Source organism: Orbicella franksi, chromosome 1 (assembly GCF_964199315.1).
Source record: "Orbicella franksi chromosome 1, jaOrbFran1.1, whole genome shotgun sequence".
Classification (NCBI taxonomy): Eukaryota; Metazoa; Cnidaria; class Anthozoa; order Scleractinia; family Merulinidae; genus Orbicella; species Orbicella franksi.
The window spans coordinates 2,741,942-2,758,318 of record NC_138145.1 but is presented as its reverse complement, the minus strand read 5'-3'; the positions used below and the strand labels follow the sequence as shown (position 1 = coordinate 2,758,318).

The 16,377-nt window shown below is 38.4% G+C and overlaps 1 protein-coding gene across 1 annotated transcript; it reads right to left on the bottom strand.

Moving 5' to 3' along the window:
• Positions 1–366: 366 nt before the first annotated feature.
• Positions 367–14,188, bottom strand: LOC145464781 (gamma-aminobutyric acid receptor subunit rho-1-like). The gene is made up of 10 exons (XM_081448576.1): positions 14,178–14,188; positions 7,764–7,885; positions 6,190–6,257; positions 4,063–4,218; positions 3,897–3,958; positions 3,165–3,247; positions 2,650–2,793; positions 2,040–2,228; positions 1,183–1,346; positions 367–714 (listed from the first exon to the last, which is right to left on the bottom strand). Exons 1-10 carry the CDS (start codon positions 14,186–14,188, stop codon positions 418–420), a joined length of 1,296 nt encoding a protein of 431 aa, XP_081304702.1. The 3' UTR covers positions 367–417.
• Between the last annotated feature and the right edge of the window lie 2,189 nt (positions 14,189–16,377).

Below are 16,377 nucleotides of genomic sequence, written 5' to 3'. Positions count from 1 at the left end.
CTGCTTATTTACGTTAGTGTCGAAATTCTCTTTACGATCGATATATACAAAATGTTCCATCAGTAGTTAACACCCTACTTGATGAACTAAATGTGCATACCATACGTAGTATTCGCATCGACCTGCTTTCTGCCCCTCTTTCTTGCCTTTCTCAAGGGAGTCAAACCTTGGAGCCATAAAGCTATGTTGAGGGGTTAACAGCCTCAAATTCTGACCTGACAAAAATTGTTCGTCGCCAAAAGAGGGTTCTAAAAATCGAAAAAGAAAACTATCATACGATAATTAAGGCTAATTTACTCCTTCACCAGACAGAGAATAGTTAAAATGAACTTAAGCCTAAAAGATCATATGATTTGATAATCATCCTTCAGGGAAAGAAGCATACACCTTATCCTTATTTGTGGCATTAAAAGACACCTAACATAGATCTAATGCTTCTCTTTGAGGTGACAATGCTGCACAGACTACCCAGTAACCAACCACAAAGGTCGCATAAACAGCTGGCATTAAGATCCGTGAGAATCTGTCAACAGAGTGTGTTGTCAGGACTCCATGGGAGTTCTTTCGGTAGGGTTGTCCTGGTAGGACCGGTAAGGTTCCATCCTCAATGTGGCTCTCAGTACTACCCCTTCGGTAACGAGCCTCGGTGTTATTTGGGCCATAAGAGTTATTCTGTGCTGAGTCATCGGAGGTATGATTGTTCAGTGGGCCAAGCTTTAAAAAAGTAGAAGAGAGCATGTTATATCACAAGGTTTGCTTTTTTACGTCCTAATAAACTCCTCAATGACACAACAAAGAAAAACCAGAACTAACACGTACAGCTTTCATAATGAAACTGTGTACAGCGTAGTACATATCATGGAGACATGGACTGCTATATCGATGTGAACTCTCTCTTACTAAATTAAAACGCCAGTTGTATTTTGTAACATTTCTCCAAACAGAAACATCAGTTACTTGGAACAGATTGTCTAACAACGAGAGTCAAAAAACGTTTGTTAATCCTCACTACTGTTACAGACGTCCAACAACAAGCTGCTGTTATTGGAAACCTAAGCCAAGCATTTCATTTAATAAAGCATAAATTATTATTCTTTAATACTGTGTAAAGATTGTAAAGAACCAATCAGATGTTCATAATGTGTTATCGACTGTTATACAAATCAAGGTACATTAGCTTACCTCGTAGTTTTCGTGCGACTCTAATTTCCTTTTTTCCCGGGCTGAGACGTTAAGCACGATAATATACTCCAACATGGTGGCAAATACAAAACCAAAAGACACAAAGAGATGAAAATCAATCGCCTTCATGTAAGACACACGAGGCATGTTATTGTTGACAGTTCCTAAGTGAAAATGAGATACCAGCCTGTTAGTTGTCAGTCTCCTACGTAGATGTTTGCCACTGTACTGTGGATGTCCCCTTAATAGACCTGCCTTGAATCTTCATGGATATCTACAGGACATCTGAAATACTCACGATTTTAGATACTAGCAGTAAACTTGTCAACAACAGTGCATTCTCCAACTCGTTTTGTTCATACATTTGATAACTACTTCGTTGATGTGTTTGAAATATACCGATCTTACCTCGTAACTGGATAGAAAATTGTTGTTAATTTTGTATGGTAACAGTTTAACAGCAGTAATTTGATGTGACCAAAGGCCTTTAAAAGTCTATACCTGTCAGCTCTTAAGCCGGAAGGTCAAAAACCTCGCCGGATGCTTATGACTTTTGCCGTTTTGAAAAGTGTGTGAACTCGAACCAATGGCAGAAAATTGACGGCACATTTTGCCAAATTTCTGATTTTCAGGGTAATATATGGAGACAGCATTGTTTGGCAAAACCCATCTTAGGAAGGAAATCTTCGGACGTTACATGCTCGGGTCTTCCTCGAAATCTTGCCCCTGAACAAGGTGCCAGGTGCAGAGGATCAAAGTCAATCCAAAAACAGATGCCTCAAAAACGTTACACAGACATCGTTGGGTCTCTTGTGCTCATTGCAATAAGAGGGCTATTGAGTTATTTATTTTCTCACCTAAGAAGTAAACTATGGTAAGTACAGTTGTTATTCCGAGGCCCACGCGGGCAGGCACGGCTTCCTGAGGAATCCACAAAGCCATGAATGATAAAATGACGATCATGTAACTTGGCAGGTACACTTGGAGTACCGTATACGAAGTACGGCGATCAAACACCCACGTGGCATATAAGTTTGAAAAGGGCGCTGTTGGAAAAATGAAACATCATAAGAATGTTAAAATGCACGCGAATTTACTGCTCGTAATAACGAAGCGTTCTGCAGTGCCATGATACTGCTGTGGTTTATTGACTCCAAGGATTTGCAAAGCAGTCTGTCAACAGGGTCCCGTGACAACTTTGGAATGCTCAAAAGTGCTGACGTTGACTTCTTATCGGTGGAAAAGGAAGAAACGTTTTTAAAACCCCACTTTGTTCCCGACAGGACGTTTTAGAATTTCCAGTCCAATGACCTTTTAAAGAGAAATGAAATTGCCATGCCGTGGAAATGACTTACTCCGAAGGAACTGATTTAATTTTAAAAAACAATATATTTGTTAACTCGAGTCTAATAGAGCTTATACGTAGCACTTAATATCCCGGTTATCTACAGTAATGCATGCACATACCAGACATAATCTTTTTGTGCCTATAATTGAGTTTTACTCCTCTGTACTCGTACTGAGCCATGGCGTCATCAAAAACTTCAACACGGCACTCATCCGCTATCAAGTTGCCCCAGGTATAAACCAGCTTGTCTTTAGTCAACGAAACTAAAGGGAAAAAAGCAAATTAAAGTAATCAGCGATATCATATTTGTCGAGAGGAAACAAATGCTAATAAATTTGGCTCGCGCTCTCCAGTGGTTTCTTCCGCCCCCTCTTTCTGAATCATCTGGATCCGCCCCTGAATAAAGCTTGTTGTTTGTTGTATTTGGAAAATACGTCAGTTTGTGTGCCCGATATGTAACGCCGAAAAAGTTTATCTTCAAATTCAAATTAAATTGCACTGTTTGTTTCAATTTTCTCTGTGCCTATAATTGTGCTGTTTTCACTGGTTGTGCATTGCTCAGGTCTAGTGAGTTCGGTCTGTAGTTATGACCGTGTATCTGTTCGCATGTCTGAAATGTTTAAAGGTTACTCACAGCTCTCAATCACGAGGTCACATTTCTGTCGGTCAAACGGGTACATCTGCAGCTGCATGTGACAGGCAACTGTTAGTGTGATCCTAGTGAAACATACAAAAAGGAACTGCAGTAAAACCAGAATTTAAACAATTAAAAAATGGAACGAGCTTTTACGCAGGTGGTTGCAAACAAGAGAGGGAGTCTGAGAGAATTGCAACAACAGTAACAAAAACAATCCTTTATTTACCCACGATTTAGTTTAAAGCAATAGGTTTGCTTCAGTAGGGTCGTGTTTACACTAAAAACAGAAATGTGTACAGAAGTAATATGATAATTCTACAATTCTAACAATTCTACAATTCCACAATTCTAACAATTTAAAATTCTAATAAAACAATTCCATAATTCTAATAAAACTCAGAAAACTATACCAGTAAATTTATCATGACCTAATCCACTTATCAAAGCGCGGAAAACGTTCAAAAAATGGTTAATTCCACAAGATATGTTCGTGATTCCAACAAACCTTTGACGAGAGCCACATCCTGTCCTCTTGGCCGAATCAGCTTAGTGTTATCATCAACGACCCGATTGACATCATAATCAAATCATTCTTCTCACGTAGAAATGGAGCGGGAATATTTGCATATATATGACTGTCTAAAAGACTAAGTTTACTTTTTTTACACGTTTTGAATTATATGGAAGTAATCAGTATAAGGTGTTAAAAATACACATGAAATTATTTACCTAGACATCTGAACAACCTCTCCATTGGGCATGATGTAAACCATTTGGTTGTCCTTCATAACCTGTTGATTAACATCACAGCATATTAGCAGCTATATTTTTTAGTTAGAGAATTTTGGACTTTACTTGTTGACAACTTATCTAGAACAATAAGGAGGGAACTTACATCTTTTATCTCTGTTTTCTTAGCGTTCATAAAATACGTGTCTGGCGTCCAAACTTTTTTAATGTCATTTCCACTGAGCGACAAAAACCTCTCCTGGCGTTGAGCCAGTCTGGTATCATTCCACACTTGCCAAAAATATAAGTCCAGTCCATATTCCTGTAACGTGAGAATAATGCAATACAACTTGTGCCAGTGCCAGCCAGTCAGTCTGTCCTTCAGACAGTCAGTCGACCAGTCAGTTAGTCAATCAGTTTCCTTCAGTCAGTCTTTCAGACAGTCAGTCGACCAGTCTGTCAGTCAGTAAGTCTTTCAATCAGTAGTCTTTCGGTCGGTCAGTCTTTCAGTGAGTTAGTTGACTTAGTCAGTCAGTCGTCTTTCAGTGGTCTCGTTATTCAGTCGGTCAGTCAGTCAGTCAGGCTCTTAGTCAGTCAGTCAGTCAAGTTTTTTTTGAAATTATTATTTTGCAATACACTTGCACTACTTACAATACAATACGGGCATTACTTACAGGCTACAGCTACGTATAGTGCAATATAAACAGCACCAGAAGCATATCACCTTGAACGAGGTGATTTGCTTCTGACACTGCCTACAATACTACAGCTACTAACAAATACGATTTAACAATTAGACCCGTAGCCCGCGAGGGCTACGGGTCAATAGTCAATGAGGCGAAGCCGAATGGGCTATGGACCCGTGGCCCTTGAGGGCGAAGGGTCCAATTGTTTTAGTATTACCCAACTAGTCGGACAGAAAAGGCAATGGTAAAGTTACCAAATGCAAGTTGAAGAAATATTTGTTTGGGAATAAAACGAAAGAAAGCGTCACGCTCGATTGTGCCAATTTCGCTACTCGAGGACTATTACTCTAGTAGCGTAGTCAATTAAAATGTAGGATTTGCATAAGTCCACTAGTTCGGTGATACTAATAGAAAATAGCCCCAAGAAAACACCCGTTTTGATTGGTTTAAAATCGTGTTTCTATTAAGCAATTAGACTATAACTCGAGATTTCTATCGCGTGATAGTTGACGAGGGCGCAGCCCGAGTCAACTATCACGCAAAGAAATCGAGAGCGAATAATCTAATTGTTTTAGTATAAATCTACACTCGTTAAAAACTTTATCTAAACCCTCTTCACAGATGCTTCGAAAATGCCAAGAAGCGGCTGTCATTTTGTCAACAAGGGCACACTGCCACGCTACTCACTATCTATTCTGTGATAGATAAGTAGAATCAGAGAATCAATCAATGAGTATTAATCAGAGAACGGCATTCGTGATAGAACGCTAGTAGATTTATACCAAAACTCGATAGAAACACGGTGCATGTTTTCTATTTCTTAAACATTACTCACAAAAATTATTACTGACAATACCGTAACATAACTCATAGTACTAACTTAACAATTACCGATCCGTTTGTTGCTAGTCATGTAATAGTTTGAACCGAAGTGATTAAACCAACTTCCAGTCAATTGTTTCGTCGTTTTCAAGCTCGCAGTCATCAGGCCATTTTTCTTGACTTCAGCTAGGATGCTGTTGTTTAATAGTAACTAGCCTCTCGTAAACTACTTTGTTGGCCATTTCAGATTGTAAGCACTGTTCATAAAAATCAGTCAATCAGTCAGTCGCTTAGTCGTCAGCCAGTCATTCAGTCAATTGTCAGTCAGTCGGTCAGTCGGTCAGTCGGTCAGTCGGTCAGTCGGTCAGTCGGTCAGTCGGTCAGTCGGTCAGTCGGTCAGTCGGTCAGTCGGTCAGTCGGTCAGTCAGTCAGTCAGTCAGTCACTCAATCACTCAGTCTTTCGGTTGGTCAGTCGGGTGGTTGATTGGTTTGTTTGTTGGTAGTTAGCCAATTAATGAGTCAGCTAATCCCCTGATAAGGTCAACTAGAATATCTGACAAAGCCGTTAGTTTTTATTGATTCTAAAATCGGTTACGTTTTTATACAGTCGAAACGATAAGAAACAGCGACTTTAAGTTTTGCCTGAAAGCTAAACATGACGTGTACTTTAAATGTAAAGTAATAAAATTCATGAATAACTCACTGATAAAAGAAGAAAGCCACAAACAAAACACGTGCAGACGTACTATTGGCGATAAAAGGTATTATGTTAGATTTCAGCTTACCATATTTGCCTCCTTTACTTCACCAAAAGCGAGGACATCAATAGTGATGCGGACATGAACTGGTTTACCTGAAATGAACACAGAACTGCAGTGTTCTCGTTGCACCTCGTCTTTCTTTGCTCATTCGGAACAGACACGAAAAGGATAGAATTTTTACTTTTGATGACACGAAACCAATATCCTAGAAATAGCTTGTTCGCATTATGCTCAAATGCAGATTTCCTCTTAAGATTTTCTTAGTCTAACAAATCATGTGATCGCTCACAAGGATTGCGAAACTGTCATTAACAATACGTTTCCAGTTTGGAGGCGAGAAATAAAGGTTGTACAGAAGTAATCCAGTCATAACAGACACATTAAAGATGAAAACCAAAACAGCCGATCAAGTAAGGTGGCTCACAATGGTTCCCAACACTTCTTTGTGGTTCGATACTATCACTCTTTCCCATTCGATGCTATACAAAATCTTCTGATGCATAGATGTTTTTCAAACCTTTACTGAGGTCAGATGACTCCCAATTCCTTCTATGAGATGCGCCTGAGATCAGAATCATGGTAGTTGTCTAGATCGTGTTGGACTGGATATTTGTTTTTGATGAATACAACCACTATGATCTCCTGCAGGCCGTCTCATAGAGGTCGAAGGCCATTAGTTACTTGTACCTGAAAGCAGGAAAAAGTGGGGCTCGCCGCGGATAAAGCGCGTGGGAAAATACGCTGATTTTGAAAAATTGGTCCGAGAAACACGACATGTTCTCCAGGTTTCTAGTTAAGAATATTAAAGATGAGTCAACGAAGGCAAACTATTTTGTCTGATTTTGTATAAGTAGGTCCGTTGGGTTAATTATTTTAAATGTTACCGTTCTTTTTATCCCTTGTACATCTCAATTTAGAGCTAAAAGAGGCGAATTCGATGCTGCGTGGGGAAAATATTACAGAGATTTTTTTTTTTTTTTTCCCGCAGAAAAACGGTATTGAAACTGTCAAAAGAACAATAGGGCTCACCGAACTTTCAGACTCGCCAGAGCATTTGTCTGACACATTTATTTGTAGCGTTAACTGAGTAGTAGTATTGATTCATGGAGGTAGGAAAGCTGAAAAATCATAAAAACTGTTGCCAGCTACCTTGAGCATCCATGAAGGTATTGTACTTGAATCAAATAGAAGTAAACAATCTTGAAATAAACCTTTGCCTTGCCAAGATCAGATCACGGTTTGCCGTGATCTGAATTCTTGCTGGATCAAAGTTTTAAGAACCGTTACATGCATGGCTACTTTAAAAACACGAAAATCTCCTAGTGACATTCTTAAAAAAAAATAGCGATGATTTCAAAGGAGTGGACCTTTTTTACTGAAGTTATTTTGACCCAATTTTGTTACACGGCTTTTTTGCTCAAGCCCATATGATAACAACATGAGACATTCTCGGAGAAACATAATAAATTTAGGTTTTATCAAACAGATTGTACTTATAAATCATAAACGTTTTTCTTTTCCAGAGGAACTTACTCGTATTAATCGACACGTTTCTTGGCATAGTGCGAATCTGCGGTCAAATAAAAGACATCACTTACCTGGCACAAACGGTGCCATGGAAGGATCGTAATCCTTCATCAATTTTTCCATGATCTTCGAAGAGTTTAAAATCCACTCTTTATCTTTATTCAGGATTTCACTTGCATTATTATTACTCTCCCTGAAAATTAAAAGTCAGACAGAATTTTATGAATTGCTCGTCAACATGCAAAAAGAACCAGGTCATCTAAGCATGACAGAGAAAAATGAAAAAAAAAATTCAATATTATTTCTTTCTAAAGTGCAATTTTCCTTAAGCCCCGTCCACACTACGCCGAAAAAAATTGAAAACGCAGCTTTGTTGCTACGGTTAGGCATACCGTCCACACTAATCAGTCACGAAAACGCAGCTTTTCGAAAACGCTCTTCAAACCACAGGAAATTGAAAACGCCGGCTTAGCGTTTTCGTGAGAACAGAAAACATTTTAAAAACGGCGCTTTTCGAAAACGATGGCGTCACGATAATCATGTGATTTCCCTGATTGAGTTTTCCTCAAACACAAATTCAACCGGTGATTGTTGCCTTTTTTAACTCATCAAGCGTGGTGTGGACGAAAAACATTTGACGCGTTTTTAGAGTGAAACCTCCGATTTCAAATTCTCCCGGTGTCTTGTGAACGGGGCCTAATGCATATGCCAGCAATGATTTTCCGCTTTCACACTAGTAATATTCCGTTGAATTCAGTATATTAGGCGCTTTGATTGTGTTATGAGATGTCTTAGGGCAACTCGTCGACATCAAATATTCAGTTGAACCGAGAAGCTTTGACAATTACTTTTTAAAAAGTTAGCATCACCAAAGGTCTTTAAACAAAAAAATTAATAGAAATGAAACCAAATGAATAGGCCTTTCCACAGGACGTTTTACCTCTTTTCTCGTTTTCACTGGGTCTGTGAATTCTCTTTTTCGCTCTATTCCCATGCTCCTTGATATAATACGCGGCTGTTTCGGTGGGAAATGAAATGAAACAGTCCTTTCCACTGGAAGGTTTCTCAAGCCATCAGATGATACACACTCATCCCTTCTAATTTTGTGGTTTGAAAATTTGTACTGTTCTTTTTGGCGGAAAATCCTCACTGGTTTTTTCCACCCAAACGGAAAGCGCTCTAGGCTCATCATTTATTTATTCAACTTCGCCTAACTAAATACTTACATATAGAATAATTCGGCTTGCAATAATTTCAAGATAGTTAGCCTCTTGAGAATACTATTATCGTTGCTATGGTACCCTCTGCTGCTTGTATACCAGTAGAAACCGAAGCTAGATTCATATGTAATCTTTTTTTTTTTTTCTGCCAGCATTTTCGTTACTATAATTGAGGTGAGGAGGGGTCATGATCAAGGGCAGTTATGTCAGACCCCCTCTTAGGTTATGTGTAGGTCACATATCCAAGTAAGTTTTTGTTTTTTAAAACGTCTCACACCAAGCCTAAAACAACAAATGCGAGATTAAAATGGGTATCCGAGGTTTTACAAAAATGTCGCTGTAACAATAACCGTTACTTATGAATTGTTGAGAAATAAACTCATAAATAACTTTTGAGTTTTGACATACGATAGCCCCCTTTATAATAAATGGTGACATTCAATCGCTGCAAAACTGCTACGCTCAGTTTAAATAAACAAAGTGGTGTGGTACAAGGAACAACAGATGTTCATAACAACAGTGATAACAATATTAAATATTTAACAAAACTTGCCGATCTTTTCTGCCGCATTAGTGATCCAATTCCATTTTAAAAAGACGTGCTTTAGAAAAAGGCCAAAGGTTCAATGACATGTATGATAGAACTTTGAACTTAACACTAACTGACAAATGAAGACGGTAAAGATGAAGCATGGAACAATTTAACAATGAATTTTATAACTGTCCTTGTTGTGTAACCCGCTGTGAATTCACTTTGATTGTCTTGCACTGCCGGCCAGGTTCCAACCCGAGATTACTTGGGACAACATTATTAGTTCTAATCAAAATCTTATAACTCGCACGAAAACTATTTCACTAAAATTTTTCGCTTTAGTTTTGTGATATAAAGTGTTCTCACAAATAAAGAACTTGTTACGGCGAAATAAATATGACAAAAGAGAGGCCAAACCATTTTTTTTCTTCCCTACCAAAGTCAAAGCATTCAAGAAGGATCTTGGCAATAGGGTTGTTTATAGAATATAGTAAAACTTACAGGCCGAAGGAGAAAGTGATGAAGACGAACACACAAACCAGCTCGGCTAGCAGTTGAATGCACTCCATTTTACAGCTCCACCATGCGCTATTTCGTCGCCGAACTGTTTCACTCGATCAATCCAGGCGCTTTTCACACCTGCAACGTTAATAATTTATCACTTCACTTTTTTCGTCTTTTCGTGCACCACTTGCTGTTACTGAATAAAACAATAGCCGAAGAATATTGTTTAATGTTGAATTAAAGAACAGAAATATTCCGCTAACGTAAATATTTTGGAAGAGAACACAAAGATATAGACGATAGACTACGTATGTTTATTAATGTGAAACGATCACTGAGTATTAAGATCCAGAAATTTTTTCTCTGTCATCCTCTGCTTGTTATTCAGAGAATCGAGTAAAAAAAGGTAATTTTCCGATCTCGGAAATCATTAGAAAAGTTAACTCTTATAAACAAGAAAATAATTATAATTTCAGAATAGACAAAACATAAGTCTTTAAAAAATATCATGTCACATGAGCTAACTTGAGATTTTAATAATTAATACCGTACTTATGAAAATTCTACAGAAAGAGGCACAACAACGGAATACAGTAAGTTCTACAACTTATATTATTATTGTAATACATTAACGGACATTTTTATTATAATGAGGGTGCAGATTTTAGCGCTCTTCTATATTTCTTAAACTTTGAACCTCAAAGAGAGAAAGGAAACTCAAGCACGATTTTTAGCTATGTTTTTCAGGTCTTGTATCAATGGTAATTACAAATCAGGATTTGGGACACAAAATATTCCGTTGAAAAACGTGGATGAGCAAGTTGTTGCTCTTCAAATCTCTTGTTACATAAAGAGAGAACCTAAAATCTTCATTAACTAACATTGCGTTTAGCGTTCTTCGTAAACACAGAGGCTGTGAAAAGTTTTCAGTGAATCAGCAAAATTTATCGGCAAATCAACATAGTGTATGATACCGCAGTCTTGAATGCCGTTAGAAGACAACATTTGTTTCCAATGTTCTCTAACCCTAAGAAATCATGATGTTGTTTTGTACGCATCCAGTGTTTCCCGGCATATGTATGGCCGCAATCAACTGGTAACGAGTGAAATAAGAAATATTTCACCAGCGCTTTGCCGATCCATAAGCTAAGGAGAGGAAAATTATTAGAATTATTAAAACGTTAGTTATTTCTTTATTTACTGAGTATACCATTTGCTTTCCTTTTAACATCATGGGTGAAAATCTGCGCTCACAATAGTGGGATTTTGACCTGTTTATCGTATCGAGAACTTTCGCTCCAAACGTTACCATGGCAATTTTGTACTTTCACTTGTAAAAATATAAATTAACGCTAAAAGTTCGCTCAAGAATTAAGAAGTTGTTGATATCATCCTGGAAAATTACTTTCTTTCCAACCGTTTTGTTCGCGTCTCGATTCTCAGTCAAATGAGCCCATTTTGTCTCAGTATCTCACTGCTCGATCAGCAGTTTCCGCTCTTACAGCAATTATCGAGTCAAAAATATGTCAACATGCAAGTAAAGTACACTATTCGGAAAAGCCGTGACAACAATTGCACTCAACTAGCCTGATTAAACCTGATTAAATCTGTTTTTCTGATGTTTGGGACATTGTAATTTTTTCATACATCATTTTAGCGGTTTGACTTTGGAACTCAGTTTTCACTCAGTAGGAGGTTGCCAGATTTTCTTGTAATTTCGTGTTTTTCGCATTTTAAAAATTCGGTCTCCCTTTCAGAATCTAAATAATAAAATTAATAATAATAAACAGCTGAAATGAACAGAGATAGCGCTATTAATTAATCAAAACTTGTATTGAGATGAATAATTAAACGTGTGAGAAACAAGAAAGCAAACAATTTTAGCTTTGTGAAGACATTCAATTTTCGTAAATCATTTTCCTTTTAAAAGAACCAATGGATAAATGGAAAGTGTAAGCGTAAGCGAGTCTGAAGAGTACGAGTGATCTGAGCAGAGCAACGTAGCAGCACTGCAATACGACAGAAGTACAATTGTCTTCATTGCAATGTTCCTAACAAACAAATTGGGTCCCACACTTTCAAAAACGATCATTAAAATGTAGCTGGGGATCACGCTAACGACATATAAACTATTTCTGAATATCAATTAAAATCCTTGAACGTCAAAATTCCTAGTGCACCTCAAATGTATGAAAAAAATAGGGTGGCTTTAAACTACTCCCGCAGATTTTATTTTAAACTTGTGAAACTTTCTCTTTTGTTGTATTTGAACTCTTTAAAACTACTCTATAGAAGTTTTTCTTTTTTCATCTTTTTTGTCCAACCATTTAGGTGGCCTCTTTCGACGTTGCTATGGCAACGAATATTGACTTATGCAAGCTAATATACAAAAGATCATGTGTTTGTGAAAAAGCCCACCACACTGTCGTGGGGTAAAATTTTGGAATATTATTCCTTAGGATGGGTGCAAGAAGGAGACCATTGACTCCTTTAAGTCTGCTCTTAAAAAAAATTTTTTTAGCGAAGTAACTTTTAGCTTTAATTGCTTAACCTTTATAAATAATAAATAAACATGTCTTTTTAAAAACTGCTATCAGCAAGGGTCCTGCGTAAAATAAATAAATAAATATATATAATAAACAAAATGAAATATAAAATCTGCAAAAATCTAAAAAGCTATATAAAAATCTTAAAATGTACATGTAAAGAGAGATTAAAAAAACTGGAACTAGATTCATACAAAATGGTTAAAAATATCTGCCCCTTTATAAGAGAAAGTGTTCTTTTAGTAGATTCTAATTGAACTTTATCAATAACTAATTTGTTCTTATTCCTAATGTCGTAACCATGAATATCATGTCTTCTAAGTTGAACTGAACATTTGGAGAAATAACTTGGAGCCTTTCCCTTCAGAAGTGTTTCAACATGTTCAACAATGTGGTTTTCTCTTCTTCTCGTAATAGTGTCCCATGCAACAAAGACTTGTACCCATCTGTTCGGTGGACAAATGGGCGGTATTCAAGATTGTTCTACCACCTCGTCTTTTTAGGTGTTCCAGACCTTCTTCGTTCCCAATTACCACATCCATGGAAAACAGCATCACAATAATCCAAAATTGAAAGAATCATCGTTTTTAACTCAGTAACCCCATTCATGTACATGAATTTTTCTTCCTCGTGTTTTTAACATTGTAACTTTTGGTTTTGTGACCTGCTATGCCTGCCTGCCATGTAAATGTCTTGCTTGCATGTATACCTGCTTGTTTACTTACAAAATTACAATATACCTAACAAGAAAAAAGACAAAAAATACAAAAACAAAACCAAATGAAGAAGTGCTCAGTGACTAAAGTGGTTGACCGACTTTCGCACCAAACAATACCACTACTGCACTGATTTACTAACTGTCATATACGGATGATGACGACATGTTTGCAACGCGCAAGCGCAAGGATTTTGCGCGTGGATTAAAGGGAGGGTTTCACGGTTCGGCGCATGTCTCTGAATCAAAACACTTATGTTCGCTTCTTATCAATGTTATCGCTTTAAAAACCCTACGCAGATGCTGTACAGTAATTAGCCTGCGTAGCAAGCGTTCCCGCACGAGCCGAACCAAAACGAGCCGCGCGAAAAATGGATCGAAAGCAATTCGAGCCGCGCGAATTAGTGATGCGAGAGCAAAAAGGTGGAAGAAGTGTAATCATATGCCATAGTTAGTCGTGGCAGAATGACTGGATTTTACCGCCACTGTCAACCGTTGAATTTAGTGTTGATCCGTGTAATTTATTCTGCGGTTGATGATTTTAGCCTATCTGCATGCGAAATTAGATAACTTGCTTACGATTGGTTCATAAACAATGAAAAACTGGGCCTGTGCCAAGAAGCGTGCACAGGCGATAAAATAATACAGACATGCCCATAAACGTGAAACCACCCTTTCAAAAGTGTGTTGTGTACTGGTGGAATAACACAACCGCTTGGTGGAAAAACGTTGAGTTGCTGAAACAAATCAAACGACGGGAATTATATCTGCTACCAAACTCCCCTTCCAGCTTCTGCGAAGTTTCCACCAAATGTCTAGTTCTAGCCCTTCAAGGCCTCACTTTCTTCCATGGAAATGCCTGGGTTCCCTTCCTGCCCATTTTATTTGTAAGTTTTGAGTTTGCTTTTTTCGCATCGTCTCGTTGCTTTAAATTATTGCCTGGAACAATATCAGTGCATGCTCCTCACCTTCCGGGCATCTTGCAAATCCAGCTTGTAGGCTCCCCTACTCGCATTCTCACATAATCGTTTGTTTTATGGAGACAAAATATATTGCCCACGAACATTTCTTATAACCCCCAAGGCGCGGTTCTGAAGCTGGTTAGAAATTGTTCATAAAATATCTTGCTAGAAGAACAGGATGACTTCAATATTATCCTCCGGTCGTGGAAGTTGTGGAATAAGCTACCAGGCAAAAGTAGAACCCAACCATCACTGAGCAGTTTCAAAAATCGTATTCGTAAATGCGATTTAAGTGTAGGCTTTTGTCGATTGTGCTAGCATAATTTTGGGCATAATCTAGCAAACCGAGCATAATTTGTAGCTTTTATCTAAATTTAGCACTGCTAGCTTAATCTGGCTTTTCTGACCTTCACGAAATGACGTAATTTCGTTTTTTACTTGTTCTGTTTCAAAAACTTCTTCTCCGGGCCGCCTGGGTTTCTTGGTCTTAGGCCCCGCGCATACGGCTCAGTAGTGAGCTGACTGAGCTCTAAGATCTCAGAAGGCGTCCTTATCGTCGACCTGAGCACTTCCCAAGTTCCAATTCAGATAGTTCAACATACAGAGGGCTTCAATCTCTTGGGAGCGATTATTGAAACCGTCTTCACGAACAAATTAACCAATTCATACCCCCACCGTAGTGCGGTGGGGGGAGGGGGTTGATGGAATCCCTCCCCTGGGTATTCGTTCTGTTATTGTGGGGGTTAACCTAAAAACACACCGTGTTTTCAAACTTTTCTCGAGAAAAGATTTAATTCCAAACTACAGCAAGGGACTCTGCCGAGCAGAAAGGTCTCTGATGAGTCCCGTGCTGGGACGAAACAAGCTGCGTAAGACTAGCCACGAACAATTTATTATCACAAGTAACTGTCAACTTTATTGTCAATTTTCACTCGTGAATTTGTGCGGTCGGGAATCCTTATGCAATATAATAGGCGAGATTGCTGTCATCATTTTGTTAGCAAACGGGACTTTAAGCGCGATGCCCAACGAATTTTTCAAGCACAAAGGTCCCTGATGCGTCCCTTGGCAGGGACGAAACGAGCTGCGCAAGACTAGCTACGAACAATGTATTATCACAAGTAACTGTCAACTTTATTGTCAATTTAAATAGTAAGCACGTTGATATTCTTTCTTCAGTTTTTTTTTCAATTTGAAAGAAATGAAATAGCGATTACTATTATCTCTCATATACACCATTTACATGTAAAATTATGACATAAGCAAAGGAAATAGAAGCGACGAGTTACAAAAAAGCAATGTTTTTTTAATCATTCACCAATTAGTCATTACAAATAAATTGCAATCCAGGTGAAAAAAAGTACGCGGATTGAGTCTGATTGGTCGTGAAGCTTGGCTCTCAGTTCTTAGGAGAAAGCATTTCAAAACGTGAAGTTGACAATCTGTTAAAAGGGCTTATATCCAGATAATGCGCATGTACAACTTTGATTGACACTGGAAGGTACACCCAAAAGTTTTTAACCAATAGGAATCGTACCACTAAGTACCACGCCCTGTCGACACAACGCAGCAGGGATTTGAAAACGGAGGTTTCACTCTGAGAACGCATCAAATGTTTTCCGTTCACACTGCGCAGGAGGAATTTAGAAACGCAAAAATCACCATTCATTTTGGATTTGTGTTTGAGGAAAACTCGGTTAGGGAAATCACATGATCCATGCATAGAAGAGCGAATTACAGACTCTTGGGTTAGGGCAGGAGCCATAATCGGGGACAGAGACCGTAAGTCTTGGGATCCGCGCGCACCTATGATATGGGACAATGTTTCTATTTTTAGAACAAATTGCGCCATCCTGACGTCAAATATCCGCGCGGATCCACGCACATGTCGTGAGCTCTCGCGTGGATGTTGTCACGTTGCCTGATCAAATGGTGAGAGTGGCGAGATTCTCTTGCAGATTTTTCACAGCGATGGCAGGGAATAAGGCAGGGAATAAGAACCAGGGCTCTTATATGTAGTTTTATGCTCTGAGCTAATGGAAAAGGTGAGTTTTTCAGGGTCGAAAGCCAGACTTGAATTTCGCGCTGTGAATGAATAGTATTTGCTCGCGCTAGTTGTACGCGTAAGCTTTTGCGTTTGCCCTGTAAAGAAAAGTTATGTAAGAAAACTCTTTACTCTGGTATCGAGTTAATTTGTGAGTTTCCC